The sequence below is a fragment of the Punica granatum genome, chromosome 4, assembly GCF_007655135.1.
Source record: "Punica granatum isolate Tunisia-2019 chromosome 4, ASM765513v2, whole genome shotgun sequence".
In the NCBI taxonomy this organism is placed as follows: Eukaryota; Viridiplantae; Streptophyta; class Magnoliopsida; order Myrtales; family Lythraceae; genus Punica; species Punica granatum.
In genome coordinates this window covers 15,741,073-15,760,864 of record NC_045130.1, presented here as the reverse complement: position 1 = coordinate 15,760,864, position 19,792 = coordinate 15,741,073, and the positions used below count along the sequence as shown (strand labels likewise).

The 19,792-nt window shown below is 38.4% G+C and overlaps 3 protein-coding genes across 5 annotated transcripts; 2 read left to right on the top strand and 1 right to left on the bottom strand.

Moving 5' to 3' along the window:
• The first annotated feature begins 7,320 nt into the window (after positions 1-7,320).
• LOC116203671 lies at positions 7,321-11,009 on the top strand. Of its 2 annotated transcripts, none has more exons than XM_031535529.1 (5): positions 7,321-7,508; positions 7,696-9,072; positions 9,154-9,286; positions 9,388-9,472; positions 10,370-11,009. In XM_031535529.1, exons 2-5 carry the CDS (start codon positions 7,766-7,768, stop codon positions 10,648-10,650), a joined length of 1,806 nt encoding a protein of 601 aa, XP_031391389.1. In that variant the 5' UTR covers positions 7,321-7,508; positions 7,696-7,765; the 3' UTR covers positions 10,651-11,009. The 2 variants fall into 2 exon arrangements, with proteins under 2 accessions (XP_031391389.1, XP_031391388.1); XM_031535528.1 differs by having other exon boundaries at positions 7,592-9,072.
• Positions 11,010-11,582: 573 nt separating this feature from the next.
• On the top strand, positions 11,583-16,512 carry LOC116203670 (tRNA-dihydrouridine(47) synthase [NAD(P)(+)]-like). Of its 2 annotated transcripts, XM_031535527.1 has the most exons (10): positions 11,591-11,999; positions 12,423-12,539; positions 12,652-12,891; positions 13,473-13,722; positions 13,803-14,059; positions 14,241-14,513; positions 14,875-15,156; positions 15,270-15,390; positions 15,845-16,014; positions 16,103-16,512. In XM_031535527.1, the coding sequence occupies exons 1-10, from the start codon at positions 11,691-11,693 to the stop codon at positions 16,199-16,201; spliced, it is 2,118 nt and encodes a 705-aa protein (XP_031391387.1). In that variant the 5' UTR covers positions 11,591-11,690; the 3' UTR covers positions 16,202-16,512. The 2 variants fall into 2 exon arrangements, 1 of the variants encoding a protein (XP_031391387.1); XR_004156291.1 differs by lacking the exon at positions 16,103-16,512 and having other exon boundaries at positions 11,583-11,999; positions 14,875-15,142; positions 15,845-15,983.
• Positions 16,513-16,891: 379 nt separating this feature from the next.
• LOC116203672 (amidophosphoribosyltransferase, chloroplastic) lies at positions 16,892-19,137 on the bottom strand. The gene has a single exon (XM_031535530.1). It carries the CDS (start codon positions 19,007-19,009, stop codon positions 17,204-17,206), a length of 1,806 nt encoding a protein of 601 aa, XP_031391390.1. The 5' UTR covers positions 19,010-19,137; the 3' UTR covers positions 16,892-17,203.
• Positions 19,138-19,792: the final 655 nt, after the last annotated feature.

Here is a 19,792-nt window from a genome sequence, read left to right as displayed (position 1 = left end):
CAAGCAGTCATCGAAACCAGATAAACAGAGGATATCTTGTAATTTATATATATATATATATATATATATATTCATATTCAAAATAGCAGGTAGATATGAAGTAACTGAATTCATGTATTTGGCACGTAGATCTTTTTTTGTAATTAAAAGAAAACTACCTTGCCAGAGGCCAGAGCATTGCGCAGATTTACAAAAATCAATGAAACATAATATTTGATTTTTTAATGAAACATAATATTTGATAAATATAAAGTAACTGAATTTGTGTATTTGGCACATAGATCATTCTTGTAACTAAAGAAAACTACCTAGCCAGAGACACTTGCATTGCACGCGATTGTACAAAAAATAATAAAATACAATATTTGAATTAAAAAAAATACTCTATTTCTCTAGTTTATTTTATATTTTTAAGAATAATTTTTATATGTAAAAAACTGTTAATTTTTGTTTCCATAATTTTTAATATAATAATTAATTATCATAATTTCATTAAGATTAATATATTAAAAAATTAAGAGAATTTAGGAAACTCAAGATTATCCAAATGGAATTCCGTCATTTTGCACTTCAATTTTCTATATTATTATTAATTCACTGTAACTCGAGAATATTTTGAATTTTAAAAAAAACTCTAAGCTTTTATTCGCATATGGAGAAATTCTTTTATTTTTCTAGAAATTTTTGAAAGTTTATTGGGATAATGTTTGACAGATAAGTGTTGTAAAATAAATGAAAAATTAATTGATGCAAGCGCGCCGTGCAGTAACTTTTTGTCAAATTTTATAAGATCAAAAGTAGATGATTAAAAAATATGACATACAAAAAAAAATACGAAGAAAAGGTACGCGAAAAGCTACATATATTATCAAGTAGACCTAATAAATAATTGAAATCGTGAGTACAAATAATACGTGATCTGCCTCATAAAAATGCAAATAATAATAATCATATAATATAAATCCAATTGCCTTATCCCCATGATTGAAGGAAGCAACTTCATCGCTAGAGACTCAAGTTTTCGTGTCTTGTAATTTTAGGTATATGGCACATTGAATTTAATTAATTTAGCGTATATGGAGGAGTTCTTTCAAATTATTGAGAAACTTTTAATCTTTCAAGAAATTTAATTATATATTATTACATACAAATTATATGGACGCCAAACTAAAATATGTTGAATATGGTACAAACAAACCGTAATGTAAGTTTATCGAATTGGAATTGAAAAGTCAATGCAACATGGAACTGTGAGTTAGTAATTTTTCTTATGGTTTTTTTTTTCATTTACAGTGCGTGTTTAATATTAAATGAGACACGTAAATTACATTTATTAAATAAGAAGATATGCAAAAAGTCTTTCAAAGGAAAGCTGAAGGTTCGTCAAAAAATCGTAGTACTTCTTGATAGCACTCTTCAGTTTTTATATATTTATATTGATTGATAATTGAACTTATTTGGTCGATAAAATATCGTTATATAAAAAAATTTGGAACAGGTTCATTGTATCTTAACTTTACCTTTTCTTTGTTTTTTTCCCAAGATAGGGTTAAAAAAAAGGAGTAAAGAATTTTTCTATTTTAAAATTTTCTGAATTTTTTAAAGTAATTTTACATACCCATTATTCTAGTGCACAAATTCATGAAAAGATCCCAATGACATGATTGATCGTGTCTTACATTCAACAGTAAGCAGGATTTTTATTATTATTATTTAGAAAAATTATAACATGTTATCGTGATATGAAGTGTCCCACTATTGAATGAAGTAGTGGGCCGTAAGACCCACAAGCTTCCAACGATGAGGAAATTTGTGTCATGATGATACAGATTCATATTAACAAAATCCTATTATTAATTCATCTTTGCTGTTGGAACAAAGATTAATAATTCGGTTGAGTTAGGCCAAGCCTTAATAGGAATTGATCGGTGAATAAGGGTCATAGGAAAATTATCCTCATTTTTCTAAGTTTTTTAAGTCTTCCGTGGTCTTGGTTCATTCTTCCAACTAGGAATACACCATATTAATCGCTTACGTGCTACTTTTTATTTGCAACATATCGAATGATTTTTTTTTACTTATTAATATTTTCAAGCTTTTATTAGGTGGAGTAAAATCTATTCTATTGTTTCGCCCAAAAAATATATATTTTATTGGTATGAAGAGTTAAAAAAAAAAGAAGATGTATCTATGTATATGTGCAGACCATGCAAAGAATTTTTTTTTTCCGGTGTACTATTTTATCCGAAAGCCAGTCGGTTCGAGTCTAGTTAATCTATTAAGAGATAAAGTTTTCTCGCCATGAATTCAAAAAAATGTATACATATATAAAAGTTGGAACGAAGCATCATATGATACAACGTAGGACGAGCCTAGGCTCTAATTGAGCCTAGTCTTAACCTATGATATTTCAATAAATAGCACAACATTATGATGCCACATCATTGATGAAATCACAAAAGTCTTCTTAATTTACAAAAGTCGAAGATGTTACAGGTTCGATATTAAGTGTGACTATCTGAACCTATTTATTAGCTATTATGATTTATATTTCATTGTATTAGGTTCATAGTCTTCCCCAGTAACCCAAAAAAGACTCATAATTTGAAAGGTTACTAATTGACAAAATTTTAAAAAGTCTTAACTCATGAGAAAGTTCAAAAGTTTATAACACTCAAAAGTTCAAAAGTCCCACACCCAATGACGTCTGAAAATCTTATATATAGTGGACGTGTAGCTCTCACGGCTATTAAAGAAAGATTTTCTCGTTGAATTTCCATGGGGACCTACGATTAGATTGCTTCGGCTTTTCTACATAAGACAAAGAGGATGTAGTAGTAGTAATATTCTGCATAATTTTAAGATGATGAGACCGTGATTTGTTATCATGATTTTGTTAATTGAAGGTATTAAACTTTTCCTTTTCTGTTTATAATTTTTTTTTTGAGTTTGGTATATTTTGATAAATGTAAACTGTAAAGTGATTATTGAAGTTCGTATTGATTCCAAGTAATTTTCTAATATGCATATAGAGTAGTTATATGATTGAGGAAACATTGTGAAATACGTATAAGTTTGTTGATACTGTTGATTTACTATTGTATTATTATGTACGACTGATGTCACAATTTAAAATTTATATATAATGTTCAATTAGTTACTTAATAAACATATAAATTTTATATGTTATACTACATATTAAGCAGAGTTCTCTTATCAATTATTATAAGGAAATTTTAACATGACGTGGAATTACGATGACACACTTGATACTTTAGTTCAAAGATTTAGTACTTTATTTGAAGTGTTTAGTAATTTTATTATTTGTGATGGATTATACAAAATATTAAACATTTCAACTAATACCAAACACTTAAATTAAAAGTAGAAGTAATAAAAATTTATACTAATCACGATTATTAAAAGTACTAGATACTTTAACTGAAGTACTAAACATTTGAACTGAAAGTATCAAATATATTATGTTGACTTGATGTCATGTTATAAAGACCCTTATTCTAATTATGTTATATTGTATATCTCATGTTCGTAATAGTGGAATTCGGTTTCGTTATTTCAGTAGGCGCAGTCGTCTAGTTTAGTATAAGAAGATATATACCTGGAGGACGGGATTAATTATCAAAATTGGACTTGGAGATATGCTGCAGCAATCAAGGCAGCAACTTCAATGCATGTTTATCCATTTATTATTTTCTGTCATTGAAAAATAACATTCAATTGCCATATAAATATTAAATTTATTTCTCTCTCTCTCTCTCTCTCGCTCTCTATTACCTGGATGGATACAAAGCAATTAGCATGTCATTTATTAGCCGTAGTTTTTGGAAAAACAAGCGAGGATAGCCTGATAGGTAGGCCTAACGAGTAAAACTGAAAATAATAATAATAATAATAATGATGATGATGATGATAATAACAATAATAACAACAATAATAAGTTTTGTGAGTTATTTTGCTTAATATATGTTGACGTGTCTTAGCTATGTCTTTTCTTTTTCCCCAATAAATTGGGCAAAATATCAATAGCATCACCGATAATAAGGAACATTTTTATGGCTAAAGATTAGAAAGATACATATATGTATTTATTTGAAAAACTTCAAGTAATTTACTTATAAATCGAGTAAATTATATAAAAAGTTAATAAATTACTTGAGTTCAAGTAATTCACACGAAAGGATACAGGTAATTTACTTATGTATCATGCATATATTTTCAACCCTATGTATTGTAGACTAAACCCTAAAAATTATGGACAGCATTTCTAGTTTAGTTTGCTTATATTTTCGATTAAAATTTCAAAACTAGTGGATATTCGTAAGTAAAAACTATTGACAAATTTTTCAGAATTTACTTTGTAGAGGAACCCAATTTCGAGGGACCTCTGTTCAAAAAACCAAGGAGATTTCCAATGATCATACCTCCTATAGCGCAGTGCCAATGAGATTACAATACACGAGAGAATGAATGTTAATTAGTTAAGTGTCATGATTGTTTTTAACTGTAAGGGATTTTTTTTGGATAAATAACTTTAAGGGATTTTATTGGTTCTTCCTAACCGTAATATTACGAGGTAGAACTATAATGTCAAACCATGAACACACTAGGTGATATACGCACAAAATATATATCTCATGAGATTTGACATTTTTAAAACTACATGGGAAAATAGCACTCCTTAGCACGGAATGGAATTTAGGACATTTTCATATCCTAACACAAATTTTAAAATTGGCACGGTACAGTACAAATTACCATTCACCATGCAAATCTAGTCCACCGTTTAAATTCCATCAAAAAGACTGACGGTGGGCAGAGTTGGCCTTCAAGGTGGGCCCTCCCTGCACATGCGAACATGCCATGTGTAAAATAAAACATAAAAAACGAAGAAGAGAAAAGAGAGAGAGTGGGTAGATCAAAGGAGGGGCTCTCCTCCATCGATCGCCCCCTCAAGGGGACGTTGCTAGAGGCTACTCCCTTCACCTAAGGCCCTGTTTCTCTTGGGGCCGTCCCCCTAGGTAGATCGAGCCCTCGGCGACCTCGCTTAAGGGGGGACGGCCGGCGGGGAGCCTTCCTCTCATCTCTCTCTACCCTTTTTACTTTTTTCAATTGTTTATTTTTTTTAATTTTATTCATACGACATGTCCATGTATATAGGGAAGGCCGACCCTGAAGGCCAGTTCAGTCCGCCATTAGTCTTGTTTTACGGAATTTAAACAATGTGCTAGATTTGAAAGGTAAATGATAATTTGTCCTATAGTGCACAAATATCAAAAAGCGTGCTGTGAGGTGAGAATTGCCAAAATTCCGTAATAGAAATGCTATTTTCCCAAACTATAATACCTTCAAAATGATAATGAAGATATTGTCCCATGTCTAAAGCAATGCTACCATAAATGGGCAAATTAAACAGTGAAAGCGATGCGTTCAAGGTATCGGTACATATATTCTACAACAAAAATGTGACCGGCATTGTCGGAGGCCGATTTTGCGAACAAATGGCAACCAAGTAAATAAAACCATCAAACCAAAATATTATTTTAAAAAAGGATTGTTTTAATCTAAAGGAGTTCTTTGTGGAAGAATCTATCTATTTATATATTATGTAATTTGAACTCATCTTACGGCAGCTTATGAGAGCTCTTCATTCAATTGATGATGAGCTTTCATTTGTAATCCTTAGCTTCTTGATGATTGACTTTTCGTATCTCATATACATTAATATATACCTAAATTTTCTCACATTTTCATAATTAATTTTTCCAAATTTCCATAATAAATTTATATATTAGATATTTTCAATGAGATTATTTATTCAAATATTTTGTTATAATAAAATTCATAAATACAATAATATCAGTATAATATAAAAATCCAAAAAGAACTAGCAAAACGCGGGAGTTAGACGATTAGTTTATAGCTTCCTTTATAGATATTTGGTCACACAATTAATGCTTAACACATTAAAAAAATAACAATTCAACTCGATATGTTTTGTGATTTAACGATATTAGTCAAAATAAATAGCCCCATTACTATGATAACAACAACGTACTTATATGGTAATGCATTAACAACTATATGGTATGAAATAAACAATGATCATACGGATGATGATCGAATATTAACCTCCAATTTTCAACCCTTGAGGGCCCACAAAAAAAAAGGCCATGCACAATTTAGTATGTGGCTCGGCATAGATCGCGAAAAAAGAAAAAGTAATTTTCTAAATAAAGAGAGTATAATAATATCTTTATTTGGTTAGACCAACTCTACTCCATTTTCTTTTATCTTTTTCTTAATTCAATAATACAATCATCATTTTATTAATCTTTTCTTCAATTTAATAATAAATTTTCTCATATACGTTTTTTAACTATTATTATAATTAATTTTTAATACTAAATTATCTCAATTTTTCCATTTTTATGTCATTCTCTTCAGTTTTATAATAAACCTCTTATATATTTTTTCTTAATCAATATTACAATTAATTTTTTAATAATAATTTCTTCCAACTATTTTGTCTCTATCTTACGGACTAGAGTCAAAACCAATCGCCAATACAGCTTTGTCAGTTTTTTTAATCAAAATTTTATATACCAAATTCAACAATATTCTTTTCAAAATTCAATACTACAATTATTATTGTTTTATCTTTTTTTTTTTCTCATTTAATAATAGTTTATAACTAAATTTTTTTTAATCATTTTTATAATTAATTTTTTAATAATAAATTATCTATATATTATCACATCTATATATATACATACATATATATTTTTACATATTCAATAATTACATTTTTGTCTTTTCTTATTCTAACTTAAAAATCAAACACAATTTTCTCACATCACATCGGTCCCATAGAAAAAAGTAATTTGTCCAAATTTGTTAGGAAAATATATGATAAAAACAAAAATGATTTAGAAAAAGGTTGATTGGCGCGTAATTTGGGTAAATTTAATGACTTGCTAAATATGCTGCGGAGACGAAGGAATGGGAGAGAGAGAGAGAGAGAGAGAGAGAGAGAGAGAGAGAGTCGATTGATTGATTGAGGCCCAAATGAAGTCGGAATGAAATTGAAATGCGCCCCAAATCCAAATTCCACCCAAATGAAAGCCATAAAAGGGAAAATCTTTTAAATTTTATTTTTCTTATTTAATTCACGCGTAGGCGAGTCATGATATCCGTGTAAATTAAATTAATTATTAAATTTATTTATATTTTTCTTTAAAAAAAATATATTTTTAATTAGTTCCATCGTCTATCTATTTTTCTAGAGAGAGAGAGAGAGAGAGAGAGAGCTCTTCTAGAGAGAGAAAGCGTGTCAACTTTACAGAGGAGGAGAGAGAGAGAGAGAGAGAGAGAGCAGAATTCGTCCCTTTCATCCCCACTTCCGGAGAGAGAAACCGCCCGCTCATCTTTGCCATTTCCGCCATTTGCGTGGCCTTGCTCGGCAATGATCGACTAGCCAACCCCGCGAGGTAAGTTCGAGAAAAAGCAGCAGCTGCTTTGCTTGATTGATGAGTTCCGCGTTGAGTTGACGATTGTCCGTTCCGTGTGGTAGAGATTCCCTTAGTCGCCTTTTGAGGGTTCGGTTTCTTACTGCTGTTTCACTGGTGTGTGTCGCTGGGTGTGTTTGACTTGCTGAGCTTAGCTCTCAATTTTTAGTTTCCGGGGAGCTCCGCTGGTCTGGGATTTGGTGTTCTCCGGTGAGGCATTGTGGTGTGTATGAGCGAGAATGGGGGATACTGAGGATGTTAACAGTGAGATGATGAGGGGTCTGCACTTGCAGTCTCCGTTCGGGGCTTCGCATTCGGGTTCGATCCCGAAGCAGCCCATGCCGTTTAACCACCAGCTCGATATCCCCCAGCTGAATCCCGCCCAATTTAGAGCTCAAATGCGGCATTTGTCGCCCGGTTTCAGTGCGGATGGCAGCAAGAGAGTCGGGATTCCGCCGTCCCACCCCAACCAGATGCCGCCAATCTCGCCTTTCTCCCAGATCCCGGTGTCCCGCCCCTCAAACCAGCAGGTGGGTCCGCCGAGCATGATCCCAGGCCCCACACACTCGCGGTCCCTGTCGCAGCCCTCGGTCTTTTCTTTCGACTCCCTGCCTCCGCTCAGCCCCTCCCCATTTCGTGACTCTCCTGGCTCGGCGGCGATGTCGGACCATGTTTCTTCCGGGGATGTCTTGATGGCTAACCGAGATGCGAGCCCACATTCTCTGTTGCCACCTTCTCCCTTCACGAGGGGAAACCCTTCTCAGGCTGGTGAGAGCTTGCCACCTCGGAAGGCGCACAGGCGTTCCAACAGTGATATCCCGTTCCTTTCTTCCTTGATGCAATCTTCACCGCCTCTTATACCGTCTCGGGGTCTAGGCGGTCTCGAGCGATCGGTGTCAGGTAGAGACAATATGAGTGCCGCTAAGCCAATTCAGTTGGTCAAAAAGGAATCAAGCTGGGACAGAACAGGCGGTGAGATGAACACGGAAGGAATGGGAGAGAGAAAGTCGGAAGGGGAAGTTGTGGATGATTTGTTCTCTGCATACATGAATTTAGACGGGATCGAGGCTCTGAACTCTTCTGGGACAGATGAGAAGACTGGTAATGAGACTTATGAGGATTTAGACAGTCGGGCTAGTGGAACAAAGACAAATGGAGGTGAAAGCAGTGATAATGAAGCGGAAAGCAGTGTGAATGAGAGCAGCAATAGCATGCACAAAACTGGAACCAGTTCTTCGGCGGAGAAGAGGGAAGGGATTAAGAGAAGTGCTGGTGGCGATATTGCTCCAACTACCAGACATTACAGAAGTGTTTCCATGGACAGCTTCATGGGAAAGCTGAATTTTAGTGATGAGTCACCAAAATTGCCTCCTTCTCCAGGAGTTCGTCCTGGGCAGCTATCTCCCAGCAACTCAATTGATGCAAATTCAAATGCCTTTAGTTTGGAGTTTGGGAATGGTGAGTTTAGTGAGGTTGAAATGAAGAAGATTATGGCTAGCGACAAACTTGCTGAAATAGCAATGTCTGACCCGAAACGAGCTAAAAGGTATTGCCTTCTTCCACCTCAAGTACTTTCCCTGAATGCAGTTCATTACTCAAATAAATTTTGCTGCTTGGTCTGCTCCAGGATATTGGCCAATCGCCAGTCAGCTGCTCGTTCCAAAGAGAGGAAAATGCGTTACATTTCGGAGTTGGAGCACAAAGTCCAAACTCTTCAGACTGAAGCTACCACACTGTCTGCTCAGCTTACCCTTCTTCAGGTGATGGCTTAAACATGCTAACCTTTTGGAACTTCTCCTGGGCTACTGATCGTGATTGATAATCAACTGAATTTCTTTTCTTTTTCTTATGTATATTTCAGAGAGATTCTGTTGGGTTGACTAATCAGAATAATGAGCTGAAGTTCCGGCTTCAAGCAATGGAACAGCAGGCACAGCTCCGTGATGGTATAAATCAAATTTTTTTATGTGGCTGTTTCATTTTATCTACATATTTCAGATTATTCTTCTCCCTCACAACCCCCCCCCCCCCCCCCCCCCCCCCCCCCCTCCTTCCTTCCTTTTGGTGGGATTGTCTCAGTTTCCTTCCTTTCATGACTTGGTGCTGGTGTCCTACTTCACTATTTAAATGCAGCTCAGTGTTATGTTGCTCGCTTCAGTTGCATATTTTCATTGAGACAACTAACTCACTAGAAAATTATAGTCAATTGTCCAGTTGAGGTTTAGTCTAATTTGTTTTATCCAATTATCCCTCTTAAAATCTATGCCGTAAGAATTTGAGCCTTATTTTTTTTCTTTCCTCGTGCAATCTTGTTCAGTTCCATGTAATGTTAGCGAGCTGCTTGGAGTAGTTCTATGCTTAAAGCTTGAAACTTGGTTATGTAACCAAAAGAAAAAAACTTTGAAGTAGGGCTCAGGAATGTTCTGCTGGCACATGTTATGTGCCAACATGGTGGAAACTCTTTTCTTATTATCATTATTGGTACTTATTGGAAAAGTCGGGTGATAAGGTAAATGAGGCTTTCTTGTTCCACTAGTTAATCTGGAATTTGAATTTTTTGCTGGAGCTTGTAGAATTTGAGGACTTTTTTTCCTGCCTGTAGATTATGGAGCAATCTTTATTCCAAAAGACCAACTGAAAACATATTCGAGTGGCAGACATAATTGCAGATGGCAATGGCCTTTTTCGTTTCTGTTTCATTCTCAGCACGCGATTGCATAGGAATTTAATTCCACCGGCTCTTACGTCATAAACTGCTTGCACACATGGTCTCAAGTCTAACAAAGTAGACGAAGGATGCATAAATAATAGGTTGCTAAACTATTATACCCTCCATGTGACAGCGCTCAACGAGGCATTGACAGCAGAGGTCCAGCGCCTGAAACTCGCCACAGCTGGTTTGAATGGGGACTCGAACCCTTCGTCAAAGGTGATGGTCTCACAGCAGCTCACTGGGAATGCTCACATGTATTCTCTGCATCAACAGCAACAGCAGCACTCTTCTCATGTGAACATTCACCAGCTCAACCAGCCTCAGGAGCATCAGCCTTGTTCTCAGCAGCAGCAGCCTCCTCAGCAGCAGGAAAATGGCAACATGAACTCGAAGCCAGAATCGAACCAATAAGTCTTGGGCAGGAAGATGATTTGGACGACCTCGGGTTTCTTGTGGGTTGTAGCTCAGCTCCCTTTCTTTCAGTTTCCCCGCATTCATTCATTAGTTTTTGTCCCTGTCCGCTTCCATCTCTCTTGGGAGGGGGGAGGGTCCTAAGAATTGCAAAGTGCACGTCTTTAGTATGAACTTTGGCGATTATGAAATCTCGTCATATGATTACGAGCAAGTCACATAGAAGATTTCCTTGAGCACCTAAATAATTCATATAACTATAGAGTCTATATGGTTTACTTTCTGGGTAGACATTTATGCCGTGATGTAAACAGTCTTCGATTATACATATATATTGCATATATTTATATGTTTTCTTACGACTTAAGCTTAACTGACTATGTTCCCCATCTTGATAAGGGGAACCGTGTCTGTGGAACGATGATAAGTGGAACCGTGTCCTACCTACCTCCTTGCAAATTGGCCAAAGGACAATGATCATTCAATTATACTCCTTATCAATTCGATCGTGTTAACGTGTTAGGTCCATGTGGATCTACCCTAGTGTTTGTGATTGGTTTTAGGGTGCAATAGAGACAACGGATTGGGATCATGATGCGTATTGTTGACAGTCCAAATTGAAATCATAACTCTTAACAGTTGAGACTGAACTCCGATGACGATGACGAGGGTAATGTATTCGAAAAGGTAGGAGGGTAATGTATAAATTAATTGCTTGAACTTTCTGTGACCCGTTAATGTACCTAAAATTTGAAGTCGAAGGTCGCGGCGTGACCGAGCAGTTATTGGATGCATTACCACTAAAGATGGATCAAGATCTAAACACCAAAGTTTTTAGTGTAATACTTTGATCGTTAACTAAATTCTCGAGTTTGCTTCTTGCAAGCGAGCAATATAGTCAAAAAGCGGAGATAATTTGAACTGATACGGCGTCGTTTTCTCGCAGCATCGGTTAATCTGAAAACCCTAGACGTTGGCCCTCCACCTCACCACCCGCTACCTCATAGGCGACTGATGAGAGAGAGCACAGTCACACTGTAATGGAAACCGCCACTGAGTTGGCTCCTCAACTCGCTCCCATGGCCGAGTCCACGGCAGCAGTCGGCGAAGGCCCTGCTCCGACCGCCATGGACGACCAGGCCGCGCCGAGTCCGAACGGAGTTCCCCACCTGACCCCTGAGGAGCTCGTTGCTAAGGCCATTGCTCCCGTGAAGAGGGAATTCCTCCGGCCGCCGCCGTCCAGGACACAGAACGACACCGCCCATGAGAATAAGAAGGCTGATGCGGCCCAGGCTGGTCTGGCCAGGGAGAAGAAATCTAAGCGGCAGCTCAAACGCGAACGCCGACAGGTCACTTTCTCTCCCACAGTATAATCTTTGTGGTGTTAATTATTAATGGTGAAAAGTGCTGGCTTCCACTGATTTTGATTGGTTCATTTGAGGTTGCATGTGTTGCTGGCATTGGTTTTTTAGCTTCTGGTTGTGGAGAGAAATTTGCATCTTCACTTGAGTTTGAAAGCCAACTTTGTTTATTGAATAACAATATTTGTTGGATTTCCGTTGGAAAATAGGGACACCGAATTTCGCGAATGTCCAAGTTCAAATTTTTAGATAGATAAACGACCCCCCAATAGCAACTGATGAGAAAAAGGAAACTAGCTAACTTGAGGGTGATGAGTCATGAGAATGAGGAGCTCATAGTTAGTCTTTGCCGTAATTCAACTGGTCAACCAATTTGTTTCTGACTACAAGGAAATTGTTCCATCATAACAGGAAAAGAAATCTGCTCTGAATCTCTGTCCCGAGATTGCAAAAACTGGGGATGTGGCTTCATGCCCCTACAAGGATAAGTGTCGGTTTGGCCATGACCTGGAAGCATTCAAGACTCAGGTATGGGCCTCAGTTATGATTCTAGTAGTTTGATTGTATTGACATTGTCCCTCGTTATTGTTCATGCTGTTTGATTCATCTTTTCTTATGGGTTGGTGTTTTTCGATTGTAGAAACCTGCTGATTTGGAGGGAGAGTGCCCTTTCCTGGGATCTGAAGAGCCCTGCCCTTATGGTTTGGCCTGCAGGTTCTCTGGCACCCACCGTGAGGGTCTCCTTGGTGCTAATACTCCTGGTTCTCGCAAGAAGAGTTCCGAGATGAATGCATTGAACAAAGATGTGCAGAAACTTTTGTGGAAAAATAAAATGCCCTTTCCAAAGTCTGATGCCCAACTCAAAAGGCTTGGCCTTAGGGTAAAATCCTGTTTGTTTTGAAGTCTTTTTCTTTCTATTCTTCGTCTACACAACCACGTACGCTAAAACAACATCTCGGCATGGATGACTACAAATAACTCCAACATGATTGTAGATGCGACTGAGTTTGAATCGGTCTCGTGGTAATGGTAGTTGCTAATGTTGGTTCATTTCCTGATGTCTATACTTGGGTTTAATATGAAATTTCGCCCTTTGTTTGATGTAATAGTGCTTCGATTACTTTTAACTCATCATTCCTAGAGGAGCAATTATATATTACAATAGTCAAAGGAGCAATTAATGTTAAGAGTATAGAACATACAAGACAACTGGACATTTCTAGCGCATTCTGTTGGATGTTTTATTAAATGACCAGTAAGATGCTGAGGTGGCTGCTACTAACTGTATGTCATTCTGTAATTGTGTTCTCACCATCTTGTTTTTAACGTTAAGTTTTTGAACGTCCTATTTTTTGGAAAATTATTAAATATAGTTGGATTTTGATATAATGATTCATGTTTTTCATTTTGTTTCCTATTTGATGTTGCAAATTGTTGCCTGAGTTGCTGCTATCATCACAGGGGCCAAATAAATCACTGAAAAAGATGCTGGAGGGTGAAATAAGTGATATACCTCTTTCTAATAATTGCAAAGTCGCTGAGGAAAATGACTCTGATGGCGGGGTTGCTCGCGATTCAAGGAATGAATTGGATCATCCATCACAAGTGTCCAGAGAGGAGAATGTCTCTGATGACTTGGCCACTGAAGAAATTCGGCCATTAAAGAAAGCAAAAAATGAGTCGGAGGAGAAGAATTCATCTATTGATGCAGGTAATATGTCTCCTGTTTTAGCAAACCTTGATTTTTAAGTCTTTCATCTGTGGTTATGTGACCTAAAACTCTTGCACCAGGTACAACTGTCCTGAGGAAACACCTTGACCGAATCCATACAGAGACAGAAACTGATGCCTCTACAGATAGTATGGCTACAGAAACTGATAGAAGTCTTAAGCTACATCCACGTGAAAAGAAGCTCATTGATTTTAGAGACAAGCTGTACCTTGCTCCTCTGACCACAGTTGGAAATCTTCCTTTCCGAAGGGTTTGCAAATTTTTAGGGGCAGATATAACATGTGGTGAAATGGCAATGGGTACAAATTTATTGCAGGTATGCATATACCAGCTTTCACATATTTACTAAGACCTAAGACTAAAAATAATAATAATAATAAAAAAAATTAAAGGACTCTGTTAAACTTGAAAAATGTCATCATAATTTGTTGTCTACTTCTTGAGTACTTGTTTATCTTTTTTCGTTTAGTAACTTTGTGAAACTTTCTCTTGAATAGGGTCAAGCATCAGAATGGGCATTGCTGAGACGGCATTCCTCAGAGGATATGTTCGGTGTGCAGATATGTGGAGCATACCCAGATACTGTGGCCCGCACGGTTGAACTGATAGACCAGGAATGCACTGTGGACTTTATCGATATTAATATGGGGTGTCCAATTGATATTGTTGTCAACAAGGGTGCTGGATCTGCTCTTCTTACAAAACCAATGCGAATGAAAGCTGTTGTTGAAGTATCTTCTAGTACAGTGGACACCCCTATAACCATAAAGGTACCTGATAAGCTGTATCTACATCATTTAGCTGCAGTTGGTCGTTTATATACTGCAAGGCATTAGCCATCCTTGCATGTTGATAATGAAAAGAACATTCCTGTGCAATCATCAGCCTTATTGCATTTTCTCCTCTTAAATGTATTAAACCTTTTCTTCAAAAAATTTCCGGATAATCATGTTCTATGACTATGTTTTTAGAGGAGGAATAGAGACGGGTTGAACGGGAATGAACCTTATAAAATGAAAACTTTAAAGGCAATCGTGTTAATTTGTTCTTGATACTTGACAGCAATCATGGCCTTTTATGATCTACTTTGTTGGTTTTTGAGTGTGAAGAGGTCCCTTTTGTTCCTAACAGGTGAGAACAGGATATTTCGAAGGCAAAAACCGCATCGATTCTCTGATAGCAGACATGGGTAAGTGGGGAGCTAGTGCAGTGACCATTCATGGCCGATCACGTCAGCAGCGTTATAGTAAACTTGCTGATTGGGACTACATAGACCAATGTGCCAGAGGAGCCCCCTATTCTCTGCAAGTCCTTGGGAATGGAGATATCTTTTCATATCTAGATTGGAATAAGCACAAGTCTGACTGCCCTGAGCTCTCCTCATGCATGATTGCTCGAGGTGCACTAATTAAGGTTGCATGATCGATCTTCTGCTTGATTGCCGGAACTTTGATGAGTTCCATTCGATTCCAGTAGCTTTTGTAGGCTAAGAAATTCTAAAATGATCTGCCATCTCCTTGTTACAGCCTTGGATATTTACTGAAATCAAGGAACAGAGGCATTGGGACATCTCATCGGGTGAACGGCTGAATATATTGAAGGATTATGTTCGGTTTGGGCTTGAACATTGGGGTTCTGACCGAAAAGGTTTGCTCCTTTTCTTTTCTCTTTTTTTGTTTTGTTTTGTTTTTTTTTTTTCTGGGTCTCCTGTAATCTTTTCAAGTAATTAAATTTATAGTTGCATTATGTTGACACCTCAATTTCTGTGAGTATTGAAATCTTCCAAATTCTTTGCCTTGGTCTTGCATTCTTGAACATGACTTATTATTCTGTTAATATTACTGCATCTGCAGTCTCATTTCTTGACACACAATAAGGTCTGCTTTTGCCTCTTCTTTCGGCTGCAAGGGGCTGAGATCCAAAAGGATCGATTTCTTGTTGGCTTTGTTCTGGGGGCATATATTGATTCCTATCCAAGATGGGTTTGAATACCAGATTAATGCTCTTCTTCTCTGGGTTGCCCTTCCTTTGGGTACACTTTTATTTCTCTCGAGTATAATTTTTGAAAACGGAGCTGATTGGTTTTTTAATTTCTTTGTAGGAGTGGAGACAACGAGGCATTTCTTGTTGGAATGGTTGAGTTACACGTACAGATATGTTCCAGTCAGTCTTTTAGATGTAATTCCACAGAAACTGAACTGGCGGCCCCCATCCTATTATGGACGTGATGACCTTGAGACACTGATGGCCTCTGATTCTGCTGCTGATTGGGTATGATTATTAGTTACTCTTTGTTGAGGGACCATGCTGGTAGAGATATAGAGATCGACCTTTTTAACAGTTCTTCCCTTCTGTACAGATTCGGATCTCGGAGATGCTTCTCGGTAGGGTCCCAGATGGTTTCACATTTGCCCCAAAGCATAAGTCTAATGCCTATGACAGAGCGGAGAATGGCTAATTTGGACATCTACTCAGAGTTGGATTAACCTGCTCCAGTTTTGTTGTACCCATATGATATGATAATAATGCGATAAATTTTACGATAAATCACAGCTGGTGGCAAGGCTTCAAAGCCGGACGGAAGTCTTAGATGCACTTTCCCTGGAAAGGGATAAGTTGCTGAAACGCTTCTTGGTTGTGTATCCTCGGGAAACATAGAAGCTTTTTCCAGAGCAGCCTTTTCAATTGGAGAGCCTTCATATGTATCAACAGCTTTTTGGATGTTTAAAAGCAAAGCAGTATCTATTCAATTTCTTCGAGTCTTCTTTCCCCTACTCCGAGTATATTTATATTCTTCCATGGAGTGGGGTAGCAACATCGCCAGCCGAAGGATGTCGATCCAAAACTCTGGTGGTTAATACCCTTACGGCTTAATGAGACTCTGTAATTCTATACTACTACCAGTTTTGTTCAAACAGCATATGTTGTATCATTTATGGCCAAACCAAATTGCATCTCAACCTCCACAAGATATTGAATGAACTTTTTCATCCTAGTTTCCATTGAATGCTGTGTCAAGGATGCATACGTAAAAAGCAATTTGACAAATTCATCGAGATGGAGTCTTTGTACAGGAGTTTATAGCAGAATCGACTGGAGTTCTGTAGGCGAGCTTTTATGCCGATAGAACGGAGCGGAAACATCCAACTTGGCATGAAAATAACATGAGTTGCTCTGTTTTGAATATGAAAAACAGGGGAGAGGACATGGCTCAAAAAATCTCTCATTCCTGCAAATGAAGGTGAGTAAAGAAACAGATTCTGAGGTAAGAAGTCCTATATCAATAAAAGCTTGTCTTAACCTTTCACCATCAATAACATCTGACAAACCTAAGAGGCCTTATGTCTTAACTCTTGCAAAACTAGACAAGAGCAGGAAATCGAATTATCGTCACCATGTGTCTGTCGTTGCATAATGTTCCATAGATTGAAACTTGGTTGGATTTTCAGATAGCAGAGGACTAAACCGACTGGCCAACTATCTTGTCCTTCTCGGTTCGAGTTTGAACCCACCCTCCATCGATGGACTCTATGCTCCCGTTGAGCCCATCATCCAAGAAATCACCAATCCTCTTCACCTTGACCTCGCTAGGCTTCACGGGATAATCCCTGGAGAAGCAGGCGTAACAGAAGTTGGGAGACTCGTTGCCCAGGTACCTCTTCAAGCTATCGAATGAGAGGAAGGCAAGGGAGTCTGAACCTATGAACTCCCTAATCTCCTCCACAGTCAACCTGTTAGATATCAACTCCTCCGAGCTTGGTGTATCCACCCCGTAATAGCAAGAAGCAACCATGGGTGGGCTCGCAATCCTCATGTGAACCTCCTTAGCCCCTGCTTCTCTTAGCATCCTCACGATCTTCGATGAGGTGGTTCCTCTCACGATTGAATCGTCCACCACGACCACCCTCTTTCCCTCCAAAACAGCTCTTACAGGAGCAAGCTTAAGCTTCACCCCAAAGTCTCTAATGCTCTGGCTCGGCTCGATAAACGTCCTCCCCACGTAGTGGGACCTTATGAGCCCTTGCTGGAAGGGGACCCCGATTTTAGCTGCATACCCGAGAGCAGCCACAACCCCAGAGTCGGGAACTGCAATCACGACATCACAATCAACAGGAGACTCGGTGGCTAATATCTCCCCGTATTTGGACCGAGACTCATACACAGATCGACCAAACACAATAGAATTGGGCAGGGCAAAGTAAATATGCTCAAAGATGCATTGCTTCGGTTCAGGGTGGGGCATCAAACAGAGGTTATGCTCACCCTCCTTATCGACTACGACGACTTCTCCGGGATTCACATCTCTGACATATGTTGCCTCAATCAGGTCAAGAGCACAAGTCTCAGAGGCAAACACATAAGCCCCATTGCTCCTCCTGCCCATCACAAGAGGTCTAAACCCGTGAGGGTCCCTAACGGCAACTAACTTATCCTCGGTTAAGAACACCATCGAGTAAGCTCCCTTTAGCTTCTCGCAAGCCTCAATGATCCTAACAAAGAAAGGCCGAGCCTTTGATATGGCGATGAGGTGGAGCACGACCTCAGTGTCGGAGCCGGTGTTGAAGATCGAACCGCTCTCCTCAAGCTGGGCACGGAGGGACCGGTAGTTCACCAGGTTGCCATTGTGGGCCACTCCCACGGACCCAAACCGGTAGCCCGCCACGAAGGGCTGGACGTTCTTAAGCATGGAGGCCCCTGCAGTGGAGTAGCGGACGTGACCGATGGCAGAGCTCCCGGGGAGCTGGTCCAATTTGGACTGATTGAAAACGTCAGCTACAAGGCCGACACCGGTGATTGACTGGAGGACGTTGTCATGGACCGCCACGATCCCCGCCCCTTCCTGGCCCCGGTGCTGGAGTGCATGGAGGGCCAAGTAGCAAAGGCGGGAGGCCTCGGTGTCGCCGTAGATGCCAACCACCCCGCACTCTTCCCGGGGCTTGTCAAGGGAGAAATCGACGTCAGAAGTACCGTCGGAGGCGGGGCTTTTCCCCTTGAGGGGCTCAAAGTTTGGATTTTTAAAGGCCGCGGCGAGGGGATTCTTGATGGGGTTGTCTTCGGAGGGGAGAGGCTCAAAGTTCGGGTCCCTAGAGGAAGCGGCGATGGAGTTCCTGACGGCGAGCTTGTGGGCAGTGAGGGAGAGGGGTTTTGCGAGGGGTTTGGAAGGGTGGAGGGGGAGGGAGCTGGAGGTGGGCTTCTTGGAGAGGTTGGAGGAGACGCTGGTGTTGGCGGCGACGGCAGTAGGGGAGGCGGCTACTGCGGCTGCCATGGAAGAGGAGAAGGGTTTACAGAGGAAGGGGAAAGCAGGGGAGAGGAGAGGAGAGGAAGAAGGTGACTAACTGACTGCTGCTTTGAAACTCAAAGCCCTCTCTCTCAGCTGCCTTCCTTGTTAGGTTTTCGATATCATGAATTTTATTATTTATAATAATAATTATTTTTGGGATACTTCTTAGAAATAATATATTTAACTCGGCCATAATCCAAGAGCAACGGAAAATTTGGTACGAATACGACGTCGAATTTTATTTTAAAAATTATAAGAATAGATATATATAGTTTTTTCTTATAATTAGAATAGATAGTTTTTTTTATAAATAAAATAGGTATATTTAATTTTAAAAAAATAATCTAGTTAAAAATATATATGGTAGTTAACTTAATATTACAGCGATAATTACTAAAAGATAAATTACACTTAACATATATAAAAAATAATCTATTTAGTTAATTATAAATTAATTTCAAGAAATAAAGCACCTTCCATCTAATAGTAAATACAAAAGTAAAGGATAGTACTTGAATAAGTATATACATATACACATACATATCGTCATATATTTATATCCATATTGAGTGGTACATTGAGGGAAAGTAATATGTCTAATTAGGGCAGGGAAAGATGAAAAACTTTTTAGGTGGACAAATGTGCTCGACGAACTTAATATTGTTGTACTTGTGATCAATAGCGTATTTATCTTATTTTTAGTAGTTAGGCCATTAAATTATATTAAAAAGATTTTCATACTTTAGAATTATCGAATAATTTTTTCTT